The sequence below is a fragment of the Mustelus asterias genome, chromosome 10 (genome assembly GCF_964213995.1).
Source record: "Mustelus asterias chromosome 10, sMusAst1.hap1.1, whole genome shotgun sequence".
Lineage (NCBI taxonomy): Eukaryota > Metazoa > Chordata > Chondrichthyes > Carcharhiniformes > Triakidae > Mustelus > Mustelus asterias.
Window position 1 is genome coordinate 66,636,538 of NC_135810.1, and position 18,172 is coordinate 66,654,709.

Here is an 18,172-nt window from a genome sequence, read left to right on the forward strand (position 1 = left end):
AGCATGGCTTCGCCAAACTAGTTCATCTTCAATTTGAACCATGTAAGAAACTGGATCTGTTTTTGCCAAAACTATAGCTGGTACCCATTTCTCACTTGTGGCATAATTACTTTAATACTCAATCTCCTTGTTGAAATGGACATTGTTTTGCCCTCATTTTTGTTTCTTATTCGTGTACAGGATTGACCCTGTCCCACTTTTTCTTCAATCTAGGCATCCTGACCCAGCCACCAAAAATAACTATGTTCTAATTCCTTCATCCGGACTATCCGAGGATGTTCCTCATGTAGTTGTTCAAGAACTCTTCCAGTCTAGGCATAATGATCATTCGGATTCCCCACAATGGACACCCACTTTGGACAATCAACTCAAGCTTTCTTGACACATATGCTTTCAAATCAGAATGCATACAATACATTCTAGCTATTGTTCCCATCAACACCATATTCATCAACTTCCCCATCACAGGATCATTTCTGGTATGTCTCTGAACTGGAGAAGCTGTCACAGGCAAATGATCTACTGGCAAAAAATGAAGAATGTTAGCAAAACTAGTTGGTAGCATCTGCTCACTACGTAAAGGTAAGGATGATAATGCATTAGCATGGCATTATTTTTGATGATACTTTATATTGTAGGTGTGTGCAGATAAGATCAGTGACCATCTTTGCAATCAACTAGCAGTTAACAAAGGTATGTCTTTATATGGCCCAAAAATAGTAGTTAAGGGTCAATGATCAATCAATAATGTGAAATGATGACCATATAAATAATGATCAAATCTTTGTATGTCAAAAATTATACTTAATGCTTGTTTTTTTTAAGCTGAGCATAGTTAGATTCATCACTTGTCAGCGTATGTGAAGACATATTATGCAAAACAACTGCCCCTACTCCATAAGGTGAAGTGTCGCAGGCAAGCAGTAATGATAGATTTGGATTAAAATGAACCAATACTTCAGACTTCTGTAAAACATCTTTGACATCCTTGTATGCTTTCTCACATTCTGTTGTTCAGCTCCATGATTTTCACACATAGTAAGTTATGCAATGGCTTAAATAATTTTGGATCAGATTTGTGATAATAATTTGCTAATCCTAGAAAACACCTCAATTGTGTCACATTCATTGAATGTGGTGCTTCTAAAATAGCTTCCCATCTTATTTGGTGCTTTACGTAGGCGTTTACTATTAATAACGTGACCCAAATACTGGACTGATGTCTCAAAAAGTCACACATTTTTACTTGATATGTTGACCATGTGCCTAAAGACATTCCAATGTTGCTTCTAAATTATTCCAGTACTCCTGCTCGCTGGACCCTGTAATTAGAATATCATCATCCAGGTAACATTGTACACCAGAGGCCATTTAAAATCTGATCCATCAATCTTTGGAATAGGGCTGGTGCAGATGTTATTCCAAAAGGCAAGTTTAATGATGAAAAAGGCCTTTATGAGTAACGATGGTAAGCAATGGTTGAGATTCAGCAGCTGCATTCGTCTGTAAATATTCTTGTGAAAGATCAAAGTTGCTGAATTTCTGCCCAGCTGATAACTCAGCAAACAAATCTTCAATTAAAGGAAGAGGATATTGATCAGCACACAACATTGAATTTATGGTTCTTTTACCACAAATATGAACTGAACCATCTGGTTTCATAACAGGTATGATGTGGGGTAGCCCAGTCACTCATTATAACCAACTCTAACACACCAATGTTAACAAGTCATACCAAGTCTTCTTTGATCTTGGGACGAATTGCATATGGCACCACTCATGCTTTGAAACTTTATGGTTGACTATTAGACTTTATCTTAAGTTTTACTTGAACTCTCTTCATTGAGCCAAGTGTTTCTTTGAATACACTTGTGTTTATTGAGAAGATGCTGTGGGTGTGTTTTGGAATCACCCAGTCTATTGACGGCACTCCAGTTGACCTTTAACTTCTCCATCCATTATCCCCCAAATTTAACAAGGACCACACACAGAGGCAACTCTTCCGTTTGTGCACTCAACTTGATGTTGGCCATGATGTAATCTTTTAACGGCAATCTCTTCCGTATATGTCCTTAAAATCACATCAGCTGTTCATAAGATATAGGAGCCCCATAAGAGGAAGCATCCGCTCCACGTCTACTTTATCCATACCATTCAATTTCTTATATACCTCAATTTCATCTCCCCTCATTCTTCTAAATTCCAGAGAGTATAGGCCTAAACTGTTCAATCTCTCTTCATATGACAAATGCCTCATCTCTGGAATCAATCCACTGAACCTCCTCTGAACTGCCTCCAATGCCACTACATCTTTCCTCAAATAAGGGGACCAAAACTGTGCTCGATACTCGAAGTGCGGCCTCACCAATGCCTTGTATAGTTGCAACAATACTTATTTTCCTTTAGCTATAAATGCCAACATTCTATTCGCTTACTTTATTATCTGCTGTACCTGCATGCTAGTTTTCTGTGACTCATGAATGAGGACACCCAGATCCCTCTGCACCAGAGCACCCTGCTGAAGTCTCTCCCCATTTAGATAATAAGTCGCCTTCCCATTTTTCTGACGAAAATGCATGACCTCACACTTATCCATGTTAAACTCCATCTGCCACATTTGGACCCACTCTCCTAACCTATCTATATCTCACCCTTCACTGATCAGAATACCCCTGTCTTTTAAAATCACACAGAGAGCTTCCACCCTTTTTCAGCTGCGTAATGAGTCTCTGACTTTGTTGCTGCACACTGCAACATGTGCGCAGACCCTGCAGTTTAGAGGTGTCTACCCTATTTTGTTTTCTGGTAAGGAATTCAATTTTGTTCCTTTTATTTTTCTTTGTTGGTCTTCTTTTACTGGCACTTTAATTCTGTTGTTAATTTTCCCCAGCCTTCTAATATTTGATGTGCAAGGACGAACAATGTTTTTTTTAAACTTAGGATTGATGTTCTCAATGAACCAAATTCCAAAAATTTAATTTTTGTAAAGTCATAACTATGTTAGGGGTTATGGGTTTTAAACAAAAAAAAATGTGGTTTGCACATGTAGATTCAAAATAACAACAACAGGTTTACTGTACAGAGTAGAAAATGAAACTAAGGCAGGACCCTGTGAAACACCCAATGAGGTCACCATCAAATCATGCAACCGACTCTTAAAGCATTCATGCAACCACTTAAATATATAACACAATCTACTTTATTGAGATAGATGGGCTGAATTACTTCTCCCATTTCTTAGGAAATAAAGACAAAAATGATAAAGGCAGGACTATAATGTAATAGCAAATCCAATTACTGTATGTCAAAACTGAAAAGTTCGTTCAACTTGACCTTTTGCAATTTAAATACAGGATTCATAAACGCGGACAGTGGTTTATGACACAAATGACAGAGAATTAACAGGATGTGACCAATATTACCTTTCTAATAAATCTTTGGGTTCAGGAATCTTTTGAAAATCTTCTGTCAGACATATAGCAGAGGTTTTAGCAGGTATAAAAGGTTGTTTAGCCAAAGGTTGCTTGACATGGGGCATTTCTGTTAAAACAAAAAGGTGTGTTAGGGTTAGAAATTTGCCAGCACCCCTGGTATCAGGCACAAAGGCAGTGATGCAGCTTCACTACAAACTGGGAGGCCGGCCCAAGATTGGGCCTCAGACCTTATTAATGCAATAATTAAGTGTGCTGCCTACACTTGCGGCGTTTTTAGAGTCAGCTTGCTTATTTGAATAAAAAACAATATTTGTTCAGTTGCAGCAAGCCAAAACTAGTACCATGGCTTGGGACTGCCCAATTGAAATACTATGGAGTCAGGAGGGGGCACTCCTATGGATGTTCCTTGCTGCCAGGAGTGTTTTTACTTTTTAAAGCATATAGATTGCTCAACTGATGTATTACAACCACGCCAAGCATTGTAAACAAATGCCAGCTTCCAATTGGAAAAGAGCCACCTAACAGCCCAGAAAGAGTGGAAGAGAAAGGAAAGCGAGAGAGCTAATTTGGAATTAAAAAACTAACAGATCAGGGTAGATTAGAACAGAGTGAATAGAGTATAAAGAAGTTACAACGTGTCTGAAAAATATTGTTTGCATAGGGGCACATACAACCACTGTTAAAGAATTTACTCATGTATTTTTGAAAACATATTCTGTATTAAAAAGCATATATCTTGGTTAATGACATAGCGCTCTTAGGCATGTTGGGACATAGTTAAGTAAAAAGAACCACATTCCTTGGAACAATGCAGCTTCTGAGCGAAGGGAAGAGTAACTCTTATCAGTGCCTCCAGACAGTCCAAATGAATAGGGTATTCACTAACCAAGGACACACCAGGGGTCCCAGATGGTTCTAATGAATAGGATATACATTACACCAGATATGAGAGACTGTAAGGTGTCAGGTGACTGTGAGAAAGACTTTCAAAGTCCACAAAGTGATCATGTAATCCCATGTTGTCAAAGGGTAAGCATTATTGGCCAAGGTAAATAATCTATTTTGTATTCAATAATGATTGGCTCATACCCAGCTGGGGTGAGCAAATCGCTTTCGAAAATTGTATAATTGTAATACTGAGAGTGATATAATTTCAGAGTAGATTTGGGCAGCACGGTGGCACAGTGGTTAGCATTGCCGCCTCACAGCACCAGAGACCTGGGTTCAATTTCCAGCTTAGGTCACTGTATGGAGTTTGCACATTCTCCCGTGTCTGCGTGAGTTTCCTCTGGGTGTTCCGGTTTCCTCCCACAGTCCAAAGTGTGGGTTAGATGGGTTGGTCATGCTAAATTGCCCCTTAGTGTCAGAGATACTAGCTAGGGTAAATGCATGGGTAAATCTCACCCTCATACTGACCAAGCTTGGAAAATAACGAAACGTCTTTTACCAGAATACTTGTCTCTGCGAGTTTTTGTGTTAGCTGAGCCGTAATTAAGAGAGGAAATTTTCCACCTGAAAGCAACTTAATACAGTTTCTGAAAATGCTCCTACAGATGTTAAAAAGGTGAGAGCCAACAGTGAAGAGAAAGAGGGAATGGCTGAGAAGCAAGGCACAAATAAAACAAAGGTAAAAGAGGCAAAAAGGAAGAAGTGCACAGGGTGAGAAGAGAATCTATGATATAATGGTGGAAAACCTCTTTGCTTTGGTACTCTCTGTGCAGGATTTTATGACCACTCGAGCAAGACCGGAAATTCCGGCCTGAGGTCAATGGACATTTCCGCAAGCTCTGAATCCATAGCGGGAGGGGTGGTAGAATTCCGGCGTATATCTCTATTATAAAGCCCATTGAAAGCGCAAGTTTCAGTGTGATACACTTTATGAACGCAGCTTTGTCAACTTTAAAAAGAAATGTTTAATGTTGTGTCAGACAATCACACACACTTGATCATATGAGCAACTGCCCCCAATGTTTCAGGTCCACGATATGCACTTGTTCTGACAAAGAGTGACTGACCTCTGTTCCTCTCCACACAGACACTGCCAGATGTGCTGAGAATTTCCAACACTTCCTGCTTTCACTGGAGTAAAAAAAACCTTTTAGCAAGCCCTCTAAAAAGCAATCAGACTCTTGTGAAACTCTCATTCCCTTCCAGCAAGAAACCCAGCAGCAGCAGCCTGAGATCTGGTTTGGCTGGTGCCAAAAGTTGAGGTATGAAGAAAACATAAGCAACTTACTGAGCAAAAACAAATGTCAAGGCAATAAATTGATCATTTTAAAAATGAGCAATTAATTAAAATGACCATTAAAATGTGCCAAGCAGCAAAGCTAACTAATAAAACCATTTTTGTCTTTTCACATAGAAAGCAGAGTTAAAGAGACAAAGACTAGGCCCCAGGTCTGGTCACCACTACTATGTAAATTTATGTTGCCGACCCATTGCTTCCATTTCCCAAAGGCACTCTAATTCTGAATATTAGTCTCTGATAATGTTACTTGGCATAATATCCTCATAAAATTGAGTAATAACACAAGACATCAGCTGTACGAGTTGAGTGAATCAGGTATGAGTTAAGTGAATGTGCTTTTAGCATTATTTTTATACAGTACAAGGTAATCTCCAACAGAACATGAGTACTATTTTGAAGGCACTTGTCTTTGAATTTCTCCTCTCGATACAGACACACTAGTTAACATAAAGCAAACAAAAAACCAATGTGAATGTGAATCACACTGCCTTATTGTTTCTTATTATTCCAGTAACTAACATTATCAAGGGTAATTTCACACATTACACCTGTTGTTTCTCTACCTTTCTCTCTTTCCTTCATTTTCTCAGTTTGTTCACATTCTCTATTCAGTTCGTTTTGTTGAAGTTGAGAACGATTCTCATCATTTTCTTTGACATTTTCTTCTTTAATTGTCTGCAGTATTGATTTTCTTTCATTGAGATCACCCGGCGAAATCCTATAAGAAGGTAACAGTTATGCCCAGAGATAAGATACATACATGCCTAGGAAAACATATAATCCAAAAATAATATCAAAGCCTGACTATATTTTATTGTTAATATTCCAGTTTAACAAGATTAATACAAGGATCTTGAATTTCCTCAGTGGTTCTATCAGATCCCATTCAACTCTAGTGGAGATCCAGTGGAATTAGAAAACAGAAGGATCCTAATTGGGTTGGGTTCTTGCTTATTTCAGAAACATTTAGTCAGTCTTCTGAAGGGAAGATCCTCAGCCTGCCCCTCACAAGACACATGAATTTGAACACAGAGCCAAGGGGAAGGCTCGTTAGATTGTCAGTTCCCATTTCACCAGCTCAGCTGAGAGCTGCAATTGGCTTGGAGGCAAGTATTGTGAAAGAAAGGAAGTGCCCTTGTTCTATTCCTACCTTTGTGAACACAGTCAGAGCGTCACTAAAAATGGATTCTCCTTCCATCAATGCCATGGGGGAACGGTCTCAAAAATTTGGAGCGATGCATGACAGAACAGCAGAGGAGAGAAATGCACAATTGGGGAAAAAAGAATTGCAAAGTGGCATCACAGTATGTGGTGGGGGTAAGTTTACAGATCAACATTTAATTTAAACTACCTATAAAACTTATACTAGACCAAGTCGGCACGGTAGCACAGTGGTTAGCACTGCTGCTTCACAGCTCCAGGGTCCCGGGTTCGATTCCCAGCTCGGGTCACTGTCTGTGTGGAGTTTGCACATTCTCCTCGTGTTTGCGTGGGTTTCCTCCGGGTGCTCCGGTTTCCTCCCACAGTCCAAAGATGTGCGGGTTAGGTTGATTGGCCAGGTTAAAATTGCCCCTGAGATGCTTAGGTTAGAGGGATTAGCGGGTAAATATGTGGGGGTAGGGCCTGGGTGGGATTGTGGTCGGTGCAGACTCGATGGGCCGAATGGCCTCCTTCTGCACTGTAGGGTTTCTATGATGATTTCTATGATTCTATGAAGTAACTTGTTAAAAATCACTAAATAAAGGGCTCAGGTAATGGGTTCCACCTGGTCAGGCCATTGCCTGTTACCAACGGAACTCATATTCAATGAGCTCTGCAGGGAGATCAATTAGAGACTCCTCATGGGAGTTATCACACTTCCTAAAGTGTGGCACCCAGAATTGGACACAATATTCCAGTTGAGGCCAAACCAGTATTCCATACATAGAACATAGAACAGTACAGCACAGAACAGGCCCTTCGGCCCATGATGTTGTGCCGAGCTTTATCTGAAACCAAGATCAAGCTATCCCACTCCCTAACATCCTGGTGTGCTCCATGTGCCTATCCAATAACCGCTTAAATGTTCCCAAAGTGTCTGACTCCACTATCACTGCAGGCAGTCCATTCCACACCCCAACCACTCTCTGCGTAAAGAATCTACCTCTGATATCCTTCCTGTATCTCCCACCACGAACCCTATAGTTATGCCCTCTTGTAATAGCTCCATCCACCCAAGGAAATAGTCTTTGACCGGAGCAATTCTAGTAAATCACTTCTGTTTCATCTTCAAACCCTTTACCATCTTCCAGAGTCAGAAAACCAGAAGTGAACACAACACTCCTAGTTGTAATATTTCATATAAGTTTTTTTTGTATTTGTTCACAGGATGTGGGTGTCGCTGGCTAAGCCATCAAAGGAGCCTTGTTGAGTTCCTGCAATGCATCTTGTAAATGGTACACACTGCGGCCACTGTGAATGACAATGGAGGGAATTAATATTTAAAATGATGGATGGGGGTCAGATCAAGAAGGCCTAGTATTAACCCTCTTCAATGTTGGAGCTGGATTCAGCTAGATAAGTAGGTGATATTCCCAAGACAGTCCCACAAAGCAACAAGGATACTTAGCATACAGCTCTAGTGCAGAGAGGAGAGAAAAAGTAAGTGGGAGAGAAAGAGGAAGACTGTATGAGATAGAGGTGAAGCCAGTGCAAGAAAAAAAGAGAGACAGAAAAGGGAAGGTGAAAGGCTAAGAGGGAAATTGTAAATAGGTGAAAAGAAAATCTTGATATCCACATTCCACATCAGCAGCCAGTCATTAGTCAGTCAGTTGGTCAACTCATTCATTAATTCATGGTCGATGAAGGGTTGCGCACCGTTTAGCATAATGTGAATTGCGTCTGGATCAGGTCAGCAGGGCGGGCGCACAACAGGCACCAGGTCCAATAGTGGCAGATAGCCCCCCCCGTTTCTCCTGAGTGCCCCTATGGAGATGATGACAGCAGGAAGGGACATCCTCATGCTGAGGGCTGGAAGGAGAATGCCACTCACCTCACCAAGAAGGTCTGGGCAGGGGTTTCACGCTCGCTTGGGCAGATGGTAAAGGCAGGGGGTGCTCGGTGCGCCACCAGTCAGAGGGGTTCTGGAGGCCAGGACCATGCTGAGTCCGAAGCAGATGATGGATCTCTGGAGTCATCAATCAGGCAGCAAATGCTAGCTGTCAAGTGGGATGTGCAGGGATATCTGTTGGAGATCCCCGAGGGTCTACGTGCTATGGTCTCTGTCATGGTAGAACATGAGCACTGCGCTGACCCTGAACTCCAAGTGCACACCTCATCCATTGAGAGAGTGGTGATGCTCATATAGAGGCAGCTCCAGGAATGGAATGAGGGGTTCATGGGGTTGCACTTGGACCTGCAACTCCTCACACAGGCATTGACCTCAGGTGGTCACTGCTGGAGAAGGATGCAGCACCCAGTCTCTCAGATGAGTGCCCATCCTTTACTGGAGAGAAGGAAGGTCAAGACACATCTCACAATGGCAGAAAAGCTTGCTGTCACCTCTGGGACCTCCTTTCACGGTACCCCAAAGGCACCTGCCTCAGTGCCCTCCTGGGACAGCGATTTCCCTCCCCAGGAGAAAGCAAAATTATGAAGAGCACAGCAGACAATGACAATGAGTGACACTCACTCTGGTGAATATTGTAGGGATCCCAGAAGTGGTCCGGACATCAGAACATCATCTTCAGCAGGCCATTGTCTTCTCGAACAGCACCCTTGTGGATACAAGGCAGCAATTATATCTCTCCTTTGCCTCTGACCTTGTGTGCCAGAGAGGAGTCATTTGCCATCTTTTCAACGGTTACCCCTTGTCACCAATTAACCATCCATTGAGGCAAGCTGGAGCCATGAACAGCCTAGGCACTGACTGGCATAGTATGTAGGTATCGGGGAGCTGCCAAGGTACTTTTGCACAGACTTGTAGAATCTGGGTCCTGTGGTCATGAACTCTCTGAACATTCATGGGAGTGAAACCCCTTCCTGTTGACAAAAGTGTCTGGCTGGGCAGCTAGCACATTGATGACCACATGGGTGAAATCAATGGCACCCTCAATGCAGGGAACTGTGCAGTTGCAGCAAAGCCTCTGGCCCGTGGCATCTTCTACGGGAATGTTCCCCTTGTCCTCCCTGCTGGCCCTGAGCACCTTGAGCCTGGCTTCTGCTCTGAGGTGATGCCTAGACTCCTTACTCTTTGTCCCTGTCCTCCTCAGAGGAGGTGCTCCTTGCTGAGTACACTATACCTATCTGCAGAGAATGCAAATTGGGCTGACTTGTACACAGAAGGTACAAGAGGGAAGCAAATCTCCAATGTCAGAGGACAGCAATGTCCTGAAAGTTCCAGGCTAGATACTGAATCCTCCAAAGAATGCACAGAAGATGCTCAAAATGTTTCAAACCAAACCCTCACTGAAATCCCAAAAACTCTGAACAACTCAGCCTGCCTTTGCTCTCGCCCCCTTATATCCCGTCCTTGGATGAGAAAACAACAAAAACAAATTGGCCACCTACCCACATTGCCAGTGTGTTGACCTACAAATCACACAGGCAATGTAATTTTCCAGTCAATTGAAGAATTAACCCTCTCAAATGGCTCCAGTGGGTGCAGGCACAGATCAGTGGCACACCCGCTAACCGAAATATTGCACGAATGGACGATGATGTTGGGATGCGCGCCCCAACATCTTCACACGCAATTTCACGCACTTCTGGATTAGGCATGCATCCGCCTGGGCTGCATAAAATTCTGCCCTACGCTCCTATTAATAAAGCCAAGGATATTATATGCTTTATTAATCATCCATTCAATCTGTCCTGCCACCTTCAATGCTTTATGCACATTTACATCAAGGTCCCATTGCTCCTGCAGCCCTTTAGAATTGTACTCTTTATTTTGGTTCTCCACATTTTTACTAGTAAAATGAAACACTTCTTGGTTGATTAAATATATATATGGTAAAGAACATGTCTTATGTTTATTTTTGGTAATTTTACACAGTAGTCAAATAAACTAAGATATGGCAGGGCACTTCAGTCCACATTCTATTCCATGTGGGAACTCCACAACATTTCTCATGTCCTAGACAAGCACATGGGCTGGAAGGGTTATCTGTTGGAGGAGCTTGACCTCTTGTTTTCAGAGCTATAGGGGAGTTGGAGTCACTTTAGTGCACTTATGAGACTGGAATTGACAGTGATAGTATGTTTCAAGAGGTAGTCATCCCACAGCTTAAGAGTGTGGAAAAAGAGATGGAATGGGTGACTGCCAAACAGACAATGAAGACCAGGCAGGTAGTGCAGAAGTCCTGAGTGTATTTTGCACTCTGAGTAGCAGTGAAAATGATGGTTTCTCTGGGGAATAAAGACAAGAACACAGCATGTGTAGTGGCTAAACTATATGGTAAGAAGATCAGGAAAGGAATAATGAAAGGGAATTTAGTAGTTAGGGGATAGGTAGCTGCTTCTCTTATAACCGACGCAACACCAGAATTGTATGTTGTCTCCCTGGGTGCTGGCATCAAGATATAATTGAGTAGCTGCAGAGCATTTTGAGGAGGGAGGATGAAGAGCTGGGATTGTGGTCTATATTTGTACCAGTATTGTAGTTGAATAAAACACAAGGCTGTGTAAACCTATTTTAAGGATCTTAGAAAGAAATTAAAGAGTAGGACTTCAAAAATAGTAATCGTTGGATTATTCCAGGTGCCACAAGTGATAACAAGTACAGAAACAGGAGAGTAATTCAGATGAATGTGTGCAGGATGGAGGGTTTTAGATTTGTGGGGCATTTACATCATTTCTGGGGAGTTGGACCTCTAAGAGCTAGAGTAGTTTCAGAAGGAAGAGAGTCAAAGCTAGAAATAAAAAACAGAAAATGAGCTTGTCTGGAAGCAAGGCAGAGAAAACAAGAACTGGAAAATCAATACCAAATGAGTTGTTCGGTGATTAATGATAATGCAAGGAGTCCAGTGTTGAGACAGATGAGCCGAGGGCACAGATAAACACTTGGAATATGATCTCACAGCTATTATTAAAATATAGCTTAAAGAAAAGTAGGAATGGCCACTCAATGTTCCTGGTTTCCAGAAAGGATAGAGAATAGGATAAAAAAGGAGGAACTATTAGTATCTTTGAAAGTTGATAAATTGCCAGGCCTGGGTGAAATATATCCTCGGCTGCTTAGAGAAGCAAGAAAGAAAATAGCAAAAGTTCTGACCATCATTTTTCAATACTCTTTGGCTACTCTTTGGCCAGAAGACTGGAGGACTACTGACATTTTAAGTTTTTGAAAAAAGAGGAAAGGATAAACCAAGTAGTTACTGACAAGTCAGTGTAGCCTTGGTAGTGAACAAATAAATTGTGATTTAGAAAAGTACAAATTAGCCAATGACAGTTAGCATGGGTATGTTAAGGGAAGGTCATGCCTGACTAAAAGCAAATTACTGCAGATGCTGGAATCTGAAATCAAAAGAGAAAATGCTTTGTCAAAACTTTGACAAAGGGTCAACTGGACTCGAAACGTCAGCTCTTTTCTCTCCTTACAGATGCTGCCAGACTACTGGGATTTTCCAGCATTTTCTCTTTTGGTCATGCCTGACTAACCAGATTTGAGTTTTTTGAGGAGGTAACAAATAAGGGTGATGGGGTAGCATGTTTGATGTTGGCTACATGGATTTTAGCAAGACTTATGACAATGTTATGACAACGTGGCAGATTTCAGTTGACAGAAAAGTATGGGCCTCCGGAATTCAAAAGCAAAGGGCAAATTAGAGCCAAAATTTGCAATACGTATCAAAATTATTTAGAAAGTCCCCAACCCCAACCCCCGACTACAGGATTTGAGTACATACCTCAGAAGACAATGCAGCGCAGCATTGAGGGAGTAAATGGCGTGAGGATGATTAACATATGGTAATAATGATTACTATCTCTTTAGCGAGCCCAGGACTTAATCGTCCAGGCTCACTAAAATTTCTGCCTCTGTGGGGAGGTTCCCACCAGCAGGGACTAAAGGTGGTCCCCATAACCGGGCACTGGGAGACCAGTGCATGCATAGTGGCCTGCTCAGTGCGCTGATGCTGGCCTCTTGGGCGGGATTGGGCCCTGCAACCCCCCTTACCGGCATGAATCCCCCAGCAGACTCTGAGGCAAAGAGTAGAGGAAATTCATCTGACTAAGTATGCCCAAAAATGGGTGGGAAAATCTCCCGTTTTCCCACCTGTTGAGGAAAATCGCCCCCAAAATGTTCAACTACATTTTTAGGGCATCAAATAAACTCTCAACATTATTTGAAGATCAGGTGGTTTCAGCTGGTAATCTGGATCAAAAAGAAATTAAAATCAGGGTTAGAGGCTTAAGAAACTCTCTCAAATACGTGATTGTTGAGAGCTTATAGAGGCAGTTTTGACTTTGGATGATTGTGTTATACTACTAATGTTGTCAGTAGAAAAGAAAATTGAGAAAAATGGATGGTTAAATCAATATCACTCTTTTACACTACCAACCAAAGCCAAAATTACCTTCTTCCTTTAGAACTGCAGTTTCTCACTACTTATCCAGCTCAAGAACATCTATATTTGCCTTACAGGATAGTCTGGAGCTAAGAGAAAACAATCTCAGCTGTAGGTGATAAGAATCCTGTTGACAAACCAGATAGAGAGCCGGTGGCACAGTGATATTGTCACTAGACTTATAATCCAGGGATCCAGTGTAATGTCCTAACTATGGGGTTGTGAGTTTTAAACGAAAAGAAAAGATGTGGTTCGCACACACAAATTCAAAATAACAACAACAGATTTATTGTAGAAGCTGTTGCCTATACAGAGTAGAAAATGAAACTAAAGCAGGAACCTGTGAAACACCCCAATTATGTCACCATCAAATCATGTGACCAGCTTTTAGAGCAATTATGCAAACACTTAAATTTATAACACACAGGGTAATGCACTGGGGACTCAAGTGTGAATTCCACCACAGCAGCTGATGAAATTTCAATTTAAAAATCTGGAATTAAAAGCCTAATGATGACCAGGAAACCATTGCGGATTGTCATAAAAACTCATCTGGTTCACTAATGTCCTTTAGGGAAGGAAGTGCCATACTTCTTGGTCTGGCTTACATGTGACTCCAGACCCACAGCAATGTGATTGACTGTTAAAAAAACCTTTGAAATGGCCCAACTAGCCATCTAGCAATTACGGATGGGCAATAAATGCTGGCCCGGCCAAAAAAGCCCAGATTCCATTAACAAATAACAAAACCCATCAACAGCACCCTAGAATATTACTAATCTGCATGACACGTGTCAGATTATCAAGTCTTTCCATCAAGATTGGCTCAATTCTGATCTTTCATTGGGTGTACCACCAAGCTGGAGTCAATTTAACCATAAAAAGAATGTTTCCTTATCCACCACCACCCAGAAGAAAGGTCAACTGGCAAGTACAGATTTGAATCCTTGATAGCTTAACAGTCAGTTGCTGGAATCCCCTTTGATTGGAATGGTGAACGTGAGCCCAAAAGACAGCAAACAAAGGAATCAATGATCAGATAATGTACTTTTGGTGATATTGGTTGAAAAAGGGACATTAACAAGGCTTTTTTACCCTATCTCTTAAAGAAAGACAGGGCTTCAATTTATTATTTCATCTAAAAGGCAGCATCTCCGACAATGCAGTAATCCTTCAGTTTTGCGTGGAAACATCTCTCCAGAATATATTATCATTATATTTTCTGTTTACATTGAATCATCTGCTTTCTGGCCATTCTTTAGTAAAATTAATGAAGCACTCAAGTCAGAACATTGGCTTTATACTTACTTTCTCTTCTTCCCAAAAATCAATTTTAGATAGATGCAAGGATTCATACCTGGGAAACTGTACAGAATTGGTTGTAGCAGGTCGAACTGAAATCACATCTTTGACTGACTTTATTGAGTCTGCAGTCCCGGGTCTCTGTTAGGAGAGGAAAATGTGTATTAATTGTGGAACAAGTTATAGATATCAAATTAATCAACCCATTATCACAAGTAATGACCAACTCATGTATCCAATGTTGTTCATTTGTTATTTCTTTCTGAACAAGTTTCAAAGAATATGATACTTCGTGCTTTCTCAATACATATTAACTTTTTTGTGTAAAGTGGGAAGTAATGCCTTTTCAGTACACTGGTGTTAATTCAAAATCTTTGTTTTACATTAATATTTTAAACTACTCAACACTTTTAAGTTAAGCAATTTTAATTAATAGGAATGGACTCTATTCTGTTTCTTTAGCTCATGAAAAATGGTCAATAAGATGGCATATAGAATATGCTCCATTGTCTGGACTGGTATACTCTAAAATGCTCAGTGCCAATTGAGCTAATACATATGCAATTCATCAAACATCTTTTTTTACTATTAATTTGAATGGCAATTTGATCCTGCACCATATCCAGCATTGCCCTGCACTCCCTGAATTCACCATCCTTCTCTTCCGAATACCAGCATTCTCCTCCTTTTCTTGTAGAACACTTCATTTCACATCAGAGCAACTCAAATTGGTAAAATAGTCACTTAGTCCTCCTTTAATGTAATTTGCTTTTCCAAAATATTTAATATACTTACATTTGAAAGTGCTCTCACTAAACTTCCACTACCATCCATTGCATTAAGAAAGTCTCTATAAAACTTCATCTTGATCTTGTTATTTCGTATAGTTAGCACACCAATATCTTTGAATGTGAAATGCACATTACGGTTATTGGCAATATAACGATACATGATCTGCAGAGTCTCTTTGACACATCCTTCAACCGTATCCCGATCATAAGGGCTCTCCAGAGCCAGGAATGTAAAATTTAATTCAACAATAGGTATGTCACCTACAGAAAAAGAAATGATAAAACTTGTATGAAGATTAGGTAATAAAGGAATTCATCAGTGGATTTCTATGATATTCTGTAACCTCTGGTTGATTGACCATGCTAAATTGCCCCTTAGTGTCAGGGGGTTAGTAAGGTAAATAAGTAGGGTTATGGTGATAGGGTCTGGGTGGGATTGTGATCGATGCAGGCTCAATGGGCCGAATGGCCTCCTTCTGCATTGTAGGGATTCGATGATTCTCTCAACATGAATTTTGCCCATCTTTATATATATATATACACAATCAACATACTTGGTAACAGGATAATACTGCAACAGGCATTTGCTGAATCATCATTTGAAAACAAGTTTGATCTATGAACATGCTGGATGCTTTGGCTGGACCTCATTATAACTTAGTAAATATTAAAAATCATTCTGAAGTTGTTTTTAACACTTTTACAACTTGATTAAAATTTATAAAATTACACAATTACGGCACAGGACAAGCCATTCGGCCCAACTCTTCCAGGCCAGTGTTTATAGTCCACACAAACCATGTTTCACACACCTTCACCTAACCCTATCAGCATAACCTTTCCATTCATTTCTATCTGGTGTTTATTTCGGTTCCTCTTAAAATGCATCTGTACATTCTAACCACTCTGGACAAAAACAATTCTCCTGACTTCGTAATTAGATTTATCAATGATGCTCTGATACTAATGGCCCCTAATATCGATCTCCCCTATCAGTGTGAATTTATCTTTCACCTTTCAGAACCTCGGTTCATCCCAAAGTGCTTTACTGCCGATTGATTACTTTTTCTAAGTAGTTATTGTTGTAATTGTATGAAATGTTACTTCAAGGCGGTGCTGAATGAAGGAAATTAATTTATTTGAATTAAAGTTCATGTTAAACAATGGCTTTTTTTTTGAACAACGCAGTATGTCCTGCCACGAAAAGGTCTTGAATTAAGGGCGGTATTCTTGAAACAGGTTACTTCTGAAAGTTCATTGCAAAAGATTATGCTGACTCCCACTGGAACTTTATGTTACTGCATGATCATGAATGTAGCGTGGGATGTTTGAATTACGTCTTTTTAAAATGCAAACTAGTACAAAACTAGTAAATGTACCGTGGTGTGTTAACAAAATCGTATTTTTCGCTCTATTGGTTCCCTAGATAAAATGTATTTTCATTTGATATTTTTAAAACGTCGGCATTAATTATGCTGTGTCACTAACCATTCCTTATTCATGAATATGCAATTCAATTATATATATTATTTGGCAGATATTTAATCACTGACGCGGTAAGATAACATTACCAGATACGTGTTGTTTTGTGTATGATAATCCATGGATCTGCACGAATTTTTCAGACATCACAAATACCGGCCTCTGAATTAAAATTAATCTACGTCCGACATCCAATCTTTGCTGTGAAAATGTAAAAGTCCCCAATCCAGAGATATGTACTCCCTGGAATACATGACACAAAACAAATGTGTAATCTTAAATATATTTTTGTTACTGATCGCTGATTCATTTTTCATCTATTGTTAAAGTTACATAGCTTTACTGATTTTGAACATGTTATTTGCGCATTGCTATAACTTTCAGCTGATGGATCTATCTACAAATGTTACTTTAACAAAAAATAAAAATAAGAATTGGGAGCGAAATAGAAACGGAAGTACTATCAGTTTTCCGTACTAATTATCCTGACTAGTAACGAAAACATAATACTTCCCCATTTCAAAGATGCAATTTGCTCCCCTTTCATTAGAGACTTTTACTCCGAGAATTCAATGCCTGGATTTCCAAGGCGCAGGAAGCTCTTTACCTTCTGGACAGACATGTGGCGATCCACGAAAGCAGAAACGTTTGCCCAAATGTTCACAATGTCTAAAAGAGGAAACAAATCGGGGTGAAGTAACCAGTAAGGCAAACCCATAAGTAAAAAGACAGCTGAAGTTTCTGCTGGGGGAGATCGCTCGACTCATAATATTACGAGCATTAATTAAGAAAATCCGATTATGTGGAACTCACTCCAGTCAAGAAAATTAATTCGTTTCAAAGGCAACAATTAAAGGTTTCCTCAAACTGTCAGTAAAAAAGGAGCGAGGAAATGTCATGGAAATGTGACATTGAGCAGATCTTTACCGTCATCCGAAAGGTTGGAGAGAGTTAGGAAGCAGTTTCTACCGATTTCCACGATCGCGTACTGTATGGTATCCAACATTGCTGCTTTATTGGGCTGATCTTGCCCCCAGGAGGCCCCTGCCTTCTCCCAGTCCCCCCCCCCAAGCAGCGCTGTTGCTAAGACGCGACGGCTGACCTTTCACCCCGGCTCGGTTACCTAGTGTGACGTCACCTGGTCACGTGAGACCGCCGGGCGGCGGAACTCTTTCTCGTGCGGCCGCGTGGAATGTTTTCCCGCGCTCCGGAACCACCAGCCCGAGCCCGCGCAGCTCCCGGCAACACCATTGCTGCTCCCACACGTCCGTCCTCGCAGCACTGACTAACGGGATGTGCAGTAAGAAGTCTAACAACGCCAGGTTGAATTCCAACAGGTTTATTTGGCAGCACAAGCCACAAGCTTTC

The 18,172-nt window shown here is 40.8% G+C and overlaps 1 protein-coding gene across 1 annotated transcript in view; it reads right to left on the reverse strand.

Moving 5' to 3' along the window:
- Window positions 1–17,835, reverse strand: part of LOC144499451 (coiled-coil domain-containing protein 81-like) — a 91,021-nt gene extending 73,186 nt beyond the window's left edge. The window contains exons 1-7 of the mRNA XM_078221437.1: window positions 17,732–17,835; window positions 17,412–17,473; window positions 16,894–17,047; window positions 15,327–15,583; window positions 14,587–14,672; window positions 6,246–6,400; window positions 3,423–3,540 (exon numbers count right to left, since the gene is read on the reverse strand). Coding sequence (XP_078077563.1) covers window positions 3,423–3,540; window positions 6,246–6,400; window positions 14,587–14,672; window positions 15,327–15,583; window positions 16,894–17,047; window positions 17,412–17,473; window positions 17,732–17,810 — 911 coding nt within the window. The 5' untranslated portion in view covers window positions 17,811–17,835. The remainder of the gene's footprint in view (window positions 1–3,422; window positions 3,541–6,245; window positions 6,401–14,586; window positions 14,673–15,326; window positions 15,584–16,893; window positions 17,048–17,411; window positions 17,474–17,731) is intronic.
- Between the last annotated feature and the right edge of the window lie 337 nt (window positions 17,836–18,172).